General features: G+C 47.9%; 1 protein-coding gene across 2 annotated transcripts; it reads left to right on the top strand.

Moving 5' to 3' along the window:
• Nucleotides 1–3,340: 3,340 nt before the first annotated feature.
• Nucleotides 3,341–7,884, top strand: ZBTB42 (zinc finger and BTB domain containing 42). Of its 2 annotated transcripts, none has more exons than XM_060754638.2 (2): nt 3,341–3,530; nt 5,883–7,884. In XM_060754638.2, the coding sequence occupies exon 2, from the start codon at nt 5,897–5,899 to the stop codon at nt 7,349–7,351; it is 1,455 nt and encodes a 484-aa protein (XP_060610621.2). In that variant the 5' UTR covers nt 3,341–3,530; nt 5,883–5,896; the 3' UTR covers nt 7,352–7,884. The 2 variants fall into 2 exon arrangements, with proteins under 2 accessions (XP_060610621.2, XP_060610630.2); XM_060754647.2 differs by lacking the exon at nt 3,341–3,530 and adding an exon at nt 4,554–4,630.
• Nucleotides 7,885–8,379: the final 495 nt, after the last annotated feature.

The raw sequence follows: 8,379 nt of genomic DNA, 5'->3' as shown, positions 1-8,379 counted from the left end.
AAGATCTCAGACAGGCCCCTACTCTAGCCGTTTTCAGAAGGAACTTAAAAACTTGGCTGTTCCGTTGTGCCTTCCCAGACTAGGAATCCCCACCCCAAGTCCTAGTAGCACCTTAGCATAACAAATTGTCGCTGCACATCGCACTTTTAACCCTACGTGCCTCCTGCCATTCAGCACTTTTAACCCTTGTACCCCAGTGCGCCGGCCGAACCAGTTTTTAATAATGTCCTGATGTACTGCCATTGTTGTTATTTTGCTTATTGTTTGATTTGCTTAGTATTGCAGTGTTATATTATTTTGCTTATTGTTTGATTTGCCTTGTTGTTGTGATGTTATATTCTCTATTGTATTGTGTTTGAGGCTTCGGCCTGTGTAAGCCGCACCGAGTCCTCCGGGAGATGCTAGCGGGGTACAAATAAAGTTAATAATAATAATAAATAATAATAAATCAGGCATGGGCAAACTTGGGTCTTCTCTCCAGGTGTTTTGGGCTCCAACTCCCACCATTCCTAACAGCCTCAGGCCGCTTCCTTTTCCCCCTAAGCTTAAGCAGCTGAGGGGGAAAAGGAAGGGGGCTGAGGCTGTTAGGAATGGTGGGAGTTGGAGCCCAAAACACCTGGAGAGAAGACCCAAGTTTGCCCATGCCTCCGCCAAACCAAATCAAGTTATTACGCATCTCCAACCATGCAACTGTGGTTTTCCAAGACTTTCTGCCTCCTCTGCCAAAGAGTGCAGGTAACTCTCCAAACTACAACTCCCAGGATCCCACAGCACTGAGTCCTAATAAATGGTGTACAGTGGAGTACACAACAGGAGTGACTTGCAGTTTCTCAGGTTGCTCCTGACACAACAAAAAGAAAAAAGAAAAGAAAAAAGTGGAGTAACTTTCTCTAGTTGATGGCATGTATCTAATCAAGAGAATGAGAACTAGAGTTCCTAATGTTTTGGGTTTTTTTCTGGAGGAATGAACAGATTGATTTGTCCTCTATGTAGTAAAAAAGTATAGCTCTCAGTAGAAGCATTTGTCCACCAAAAGACATAAATGGTGCACAGAGGATTGGCTTTCTCTAGTTCATGGCACATATCTAATTATGAGGACTAGCGCTCCTAATATTTTGGGTTTTTCATAAAATCATAGAATCAAAGAGTTGGAAGAGACCTCATGGGCCATCCAGTCCAACCCCCTGCCAAGAAGCAGGAATAATGCATTTAAATCACCACTGACAGATGGCCATCCAGCCCCTGTTTAAAAGCTTCCAAAGAAGGAATCCCCCCCCCCTTTTTTTGCAAAGTCTAAAATGTAAAAACAAACAAACCTGACCTGAGATGCAGAAGGCTCTCTACCAGACAACTGTGAAAGGAACAGGTATATTGAGGAAGCCAGCTCAGAAGTGAAGACTCCATACCAAGTATGGGCAAACTTGGGCTGTCCAGGTGTTTTGGAGTTCAACTCCCACCATTCCTAACAGCCTCAGGCCCCTCCCTTAAGCGGCTGAGGGGGAAAAGGAAGGGGTCTGAGGCTGTTAGGAATGGTGGGAGTTGAACTCCAAAACATCTGAAGGAAAAGTCCAAGTCTGCCCATGCCTGAGCCAAACCAAATCAAGTTATTACGTATCTCCAACCATGCAACTGTGGTTTTCCAAGACTTTCTGCCTCCTCTGCCCGGGAACTCTCCAAACTACAACTCCCAGGATCCCACAACACTGAGTCCTAATAAATGGTATACAGTGGAGTAACTTTCTCTAGTTCACGGCATGTATCTAATCAAGAGAATGAGAACTGGAGTTCCTAATGTTTTGGGGTTTTTTTCTGGAGGAATGAACAGACTAATTTGCACTCTATGTTGAAAAAAATACAGCTCTCATAAGAAGCATTTGTGCACCAAAAGACATAAATGGTGCACAGAGGATTGGCTTTCTCTAGTTCATGGCACATATCTAATTATGAGAATGAGGACTAGTGCTCCTAATATTTTGTTTTTTTTTTTTCTGGCAAGAACAACCTAACCCCCCCCCCTTTTTTTTGCAAAGTCTAAAAAGGTAAAAAAAAAAAATCAAACCTGTACTGAGATGCAAAAGGCTCTCTACCAGAAATGTGATATATATTTAGATAAACAGATAGATAGATAGATAGATAGATAGATAATGTGGTAGTTGGGAGACTAAGACTTGCTATTCTCCCAGGTCTTTAGCAGACTCCATACCAAGTATGGGCAAACTTGGGGTGTCCAGGTGTTTTGGAGTTCAACTCCCACCATTCCTAACAGCCTCAGGCCCCTTCCTTAAGCGGCTGAGGGGGAAAAGGAAGGGACCTGAGGCTGTTAGGAATGGTGGGAGTTGAACTCCAAAACATCTGAAGGAAAAGTCCAAGTGTGCCCATGCCTGAGCCAAACCGAATCAAGTTATTGCGCATTTCCAGCCATGCAACTGTGGTTTTCCAAGACTTTCTGCCTCCTCCGCCAAAGAGTATGGGTGCCTCTCCAAACTACAACTCCCAGGATCCCACAACACTGAGTCCTAATAAATGGTATACATTGGAGTAACTTTCTCTAGTTCATGGCATGTATCTAATCAAGAGAATGAGAACTAGAGTTCCTAATGTTTTGGGGTTTTTTTTCCTGGAGGAATGACAGACTAATTTGCCCTCTATATGTTGAAAAAAATACAGCTTTGAAAAAAATATTTGAAAAAAATACAGTATGAGCAAACTTGGGCTGTCCAGATGTTTTGGAGTTTAACTCCCACCATTCCTAACAGCCCCAGGGGCCTGAGGCTGTTAGGAATGGTGGGAGTTGAACTCCAAAACATCTGAAGGAAAAGTTCAAGTCTGCCCATGCTTGAGCCAAACCAAATCAAGTTATTACGCATCTCCAACCATGCAACTGTGGTTTTCCAAGCCCTTCTGCCTCCTTTGCCAAAAGAGTGCTGGTGCCTCTCCAAACTACAACTCCCAAGATCCCACAGCACCGAGCCCAGGGAGTTCAAGCCGCGTGGAAATGCTGAAAGGCACCCCAAAAGTCTCACTGCGCCAAAACGCCTGAGAGCTGGGATCAAGGAGAGAAGAAGCGCACGAAGAAAACATTGGCGTGGAAAGCAACTGAGCCCAAAAAAAGCAACCCCAGAAAGAGGCAAAGAGACAGACAGGAAGAAAAGGAGCCTTCCCACCCTCTTTCCCCCTAATTCGAAAATCGTTTCGCTTGCCAATCCGACCAGCAAACCCGAGGAGTTTGGTTGGCGTCCTTGGTTGCGCTCTTGTGTGCGCCCTGGGAAGAAAAGCGCACAGAAACGCTCTCTCTCTCTCTCTCTCTCTTTCTCTCTCTGTGCAAGAAAGGGGGGGGGGGAAGTATCGCGAGAGCCAGCCCTGGCTAACAACCTGCTCTACAACACACACACATACACAGGAGTGCCTCCGCTGGGTTGCCAGCAACAAGAAACCCGGAGCAAGCCAGGCGCCCGCACTCACATCTGGCTAAGGCGCAGCCAAGAGTGGAGCCCATGCAGGTCTCCAAACAACAAGAACCGGGTTGGCTGGTAAGTGTGTCTGTGTGTGTCTATCCTTGCAAAGGCTTGATCCCCCCTTTCCCCAACAATGGGAGTCTTTTAGTTTTGGGGGTGCTGCCCTAAAACCCCTTTTCTTCCGAGCTGTCCCAACGGTTGGAGCTTTGCGCACTGAGTTTCGCTCTTGGAGACGTTTGGGTCTGTTTTGTTGGAGAGCCAAGAGCACAAAAGGGGGGACGCAAAGGAGGGGGGGTTGGCTTGCAAAGTTGTGTGAGTGGGAAAGGAAAAGAGGCTCCCGGAGTGTACATTTTGGGGAGAGGAAAGGAGAGCATCCGAAGGAATTCACGATCCTGCGGGGGGGAAAAGAGGGAGGAGAAAGCAAGCAAAGTTTGCAAAACTTGGGAACTTCTTCCTTGTTCGCTGCTTCTGCGGCTCCTGCCTCTCTTTCTCTCTCTCTCTCTCTCCAAAGGTCAAGCCTCCAAGTCCTCCATTAAGAGCAACTAGTAATCAGATTGGTTATGTATTTCAGCGACTTTCTCAAAGTGAGTGGAGGGGAGGTTTGGTTGGGGACGAGGAAGGGAGGAGAGAGGCTCTGGGCTGAAGTTGGGAGGCTTAATCGATGGCTATAAATATTGGAGAGGGGGGCTTGCTTGGTGGGACTTTAAAAGGCAGCAAGCTGTGGTTGGCTGGTAGCGAGATTTGAAGTAACATATGGCATTAAAAAGGGCACAGCTGGAGGTAGCATTTCCATCGCAGTGAAGTCAGAGCAGCTGACTCTCCAGCTTGCGGTGTAATTAGCAAACGGAGCACTCCCTCCCCTCCTTCCCCTCCCTCCCATACGGCTCTTTCTCCCCTTCCCTCTCTCTCTCTCTCTTTCTTTCTCGCACTCCCTCTTTTTCTTCTCTTTCTCTCCCCCCCCCCCCCCCCCCCCAAAATCCACACACAGAGAAGCGTTCTTCCCATCCCTCCTGGCTGGGAAAAGCCCCTTCTCTTCCCAGGCACCTCGCTGCAAAACAAAGCCAAACACACACATACATACACACAAACAAAAAAAGCTGGAGTTCTTCCACAACTTTTGGGGTTTTGCTTGGCTTGGATCTTTTCCCCCTTCTCATGTTTTCCAGCTGTTCAAGGTAAGGGTGTCTTGAAAGGTTTCCTTACCCTAATGTATAGAGTTTGACTGCAAGGTAGTGGAGTGTGTGTGTGCACGCGTGTCTGTAAATATATATGAAGTACTTCTATTTTCCAGCATGTGTTTTCATACTTTCCTTGGTCATCTCTTTCAAGTGTCTGTGTGAGAGAGTGTCGAAAGTGTGTTGTTGAGGGCATTCAGAAAGTGTGTTGTTGAAAGCTTTCATGGCAGGAATTACTGGGTTGCTGTGAGTTTTCTGGGGTGCATGGCCATTTTCCAGAAGCATTCGCTCCTGACGTTTCACCCACATCTATAGCAGGCATAGTCACATGTTGAGAGGTCTGTTGGAAACTAGGCAAGTGAGGTTTATATATCTGTGGAATGTCCAGGGTGGGAGAAAGAACTCTTGTCTATTTGAGGCAAGTGTGAATGTTGCAATTGCCCACCTTGATTAGCATTGAAGAGCATTGCAGCTTCAAAGCCTGGCTGCTTCCTGCCTGAGGGAATCATTTGTTGGGAGGTAATAGCTGGCCCTGATTGTGTATGTATGTGTGTGTAATCTGTGGACTATACATAATATCCAGGATGGGAGAAAGAACTCCTGCCTGTTTGAGGCAAGTGTTTGGTTTCCAACAGACCCCTCAACCTCTGAGGAAGCCTGCCATAGATGTGGGCGAAACATCAGGAGAGAATGCTTCTGGAACATGGCCTTACAGCCCAGAAAACTCCCAGCAACCCAGTCTGAAAGTGGTTTGGTGCCCTTTCTTTTGGAAAGGGCATGCATGTGTAAAAACAGCAGTGTGCTATGTTTTTTTTTGCGTACCTCCGGGAAGAGAGGGTGAAGGTGGGGGTGGCCAAAACACACTTGTTTTTATTGAAGTCTCCACAGTGTCGCCCTGAAGTTAAGATTTCCAGGAATGCATAAAACTCTCTAAAGTCCCCCACCCCTTTGAGCATTACTAAGAGAAGGCTTGCAAGCATTACTTCCTTAGAAGCTTTAGTTTACTTTCAGATTTTAGTTTTTTCCTGCTTCCCCCCCCCCCCCCCCGCCCTTTCTTTTCCCGGAGCAGGTGTTCTGGTGTGGGGCGACATTTAAAAGGAAGGAAAGTAAAAAATTGCAGACAATGTGTGCAGTTGAACGGTTATCTCCCAGGCTCCAGTTACCCCCCAAAGCTAAATCTGTTTGCTTGTTAACAGCTGCTTAGAAGCCCTGTGGTTTATGGTAGCATTCAAGTTTTTCCTGTTTTGAACAGGTTATGAAGGAAGAATGGAGTTCCCAGACCATAGCCGGCAGTTACTGCAGTGTCTGAGTCAGCAACGTCACCAGGGCTTCCTGTGTGACTGTACTGTTTTAGTTGGAGACGCTCAGTTCCGAGCCCACAGAGCCGTCCTCGCCTCTTGCAGCATGTACTTCCATCTTTTCTACAGGGACCAGCTAGACAAAAGGGACATTGTGCATCTGAACAGTGACATTGTCACAGCCCCAGCCTTCGGCTTGCTGCTTGAATTCATGTACGAAGGCAAGCTGGAGTTCAACAGCCTCCCAGTCGAAGATGTGCTGGCTGCGGCCAGCTACCTTCACATGTACGACATTGTGAAAGTCTGCAAGGGCAAGCTGAAAGATAAGGAATTGTGCGGGGATGAGAAAATGAACGGCAGGGCTGTGCATTTGGATGTGCCGGGCTCGGATGGTGGAATGCCCTTGGGGCATGAGCTCGGTCCGGATAATAAGCAAAAATTAACCGCGGCGGAATATGACAGATTGGCAGCGGGGAAAAAGAAGAGTGGCAGCTACCCGGATTGGTCCTCTGAACTTGTAAGCGTTGGCTCTGTGTTAACTGAGGCAGAATCGGACACCGCGGCAGCTGGGAAAACAAGAGCTAATGTCAGTGGTTTGGTGGGACCTTTGTCCCAAAGCTCTCTCAACCACCCTTTGACTCCCAGTGATGTTGAGTGTGCTTTGGACCTGTCTTTCAAGCCTGTGGTGGGGAGAGATTCCTTCCACCCCTCCTACATCTTTGGACAGCTGGCTTCCGACGGCCAGCCGCAGGAGGAGGAGAAGGAGGAGCAGCAGCAGCAGGAGGAGGGTAGCAAGCCCCTGATTAAAGATGAGCCGGAGTCTCTGTCGGATGAGGAGGCGAGGAGTCCGGAGAGTCAGCATTTTGAGAATTCGGCCAAGAGTTTGATGACAGGGTTAGGAAGTGTGTTTGTGGGGAACGGCGATTCTCACATGCCAGAGGAAGATGGAGATCAAGAGCGGGAGGCCAGCGAGGACGACATGGATTCCTCTGACATTTCGTCCTCGGGTGTCCTTGTGCCCCCGGGCCACATCTGCGTTTGCCCGCTCTGCAGCAAGGTCTTCCCGAACCCACATGTCCTCCAGCTGCACCTCAGCTCTCACTTCCGCGACAAGGACGGCTCCAGGACCAGACTCTCCCCCGATGGATCGGTGCCCACTTGCACGCTTTGCGGCAAGACTTTCTCCTGCATGTACACCTTAAAAAGACACGAGAGGACTCACTCGGGCGAGAAGCCGTACACCTGTGGCCAGTGCGGGAAGAGCTTCCAGTACTCCCACAACCTTAGCCGCCATGCGGTGGTCCACACCCGGGAGAAGCCCCACGGCTGCAAGTGGTGCGAGAGACGGTTCACCCAATCGGGCGACTTGTACAGACACATCCGCAAATTCCACTGTGGCCTTGTGAAGTCGCTGGTGGTTTGAGAGAACAGTTCTTTTGTTACGAGAGATGCTGGTCAACTTCCTACCGTGTGCTGTTTCGCTTTGGGTTGAACGGCATCACAAAGGGGGATGGATGGGTGGGAGAATGTAGGTCTACATTTCATAGGAGAAGGTCTGCTTTTATGCCTTTCTCCCATCCCCTGGTCCACTTGAGGTCTGCAACTTGACTCATAATGTTATGTTTATTTCTGTGTGGCAGATAAGCAAATTGCTGAATCCAAAATTCTTGGATGGAAGCTGATTTAATCTGATTGATTGGCTTAATTGGATGTATGGAAAGGGCTGTTCTGATGCTAAGGATACTTGGAAGTGCTTTGCATTCTGTGGGTGTTCTCTTCCCAAACTGGAAATGTGGTGAGGAAATCCAGTGAAAGGGAAGGTATGATCCTCGATCAAAATTGCACCTTGTGTGCAACGAAGTGTGCTGTATGTACAGCAATGTCCCTTTCCCCCAAGGTTATCACATCTTTGTGTTGTCAAAGGTGTCATGGCCAGAATCACTGACTTGCTGTGAGTTTTCCGGGCTGTATGGCCATATTCCAGAAGCATTCTCTCCTGACGTTTCTCCCATGTCTATGACAGGCATCCTCAGGGGTTGTGAGGTATATTGGAAACTAAGCAAGGGAGTGTATTGTCGAAGGGTTTCATGGCCAGAATCACTGGGTTGTTGTAGGTTTTTTTGGGCTATATGGCCATGGTCTAGAGGCATTATCTCCTGACGTTGCATAGATGCAGGCGAAATGTCAGGAGAGAATGCCTCTAGACCATGGCCATATAACCTGAAAAAAACTACAACAACCTAAGCAAGGGAGGTTTATATATCTGTGGAAGATCCAGGGTGGGAGAAAGAAGTCTGAGGCAAAGGATTCCCTCAGGCAGGAATCAGCCATGTCTTGAAGCTGCAAGGCTTTGCAATACCAATCACTTGCAATATTCACACTTGCCTCCAACAGACAAGAGTTCTTTCTCCCACCCTGGATAATATTTCACAGGTACACAAACCTCGCTTG

This window comes from Anolis sagrei, chromosome 1 (genome assembly GCF_037176765.1).
Source record: "Anolis sagrei isolate rAnoSag1 chromosome 1, rAnoSag1.mat, whole genome shotgun sequence".
Lineage (NCBI taxonomy): Eukaryota > Metazoa > Chordata > Lepidosauria > Squamata > Dactyloidae > Anolis > Anolis sagrei.
Note: the sequence above shows the minus strand (reverse complement) of the source record. Positions and strands in the feature narration are given on the sequence as shown.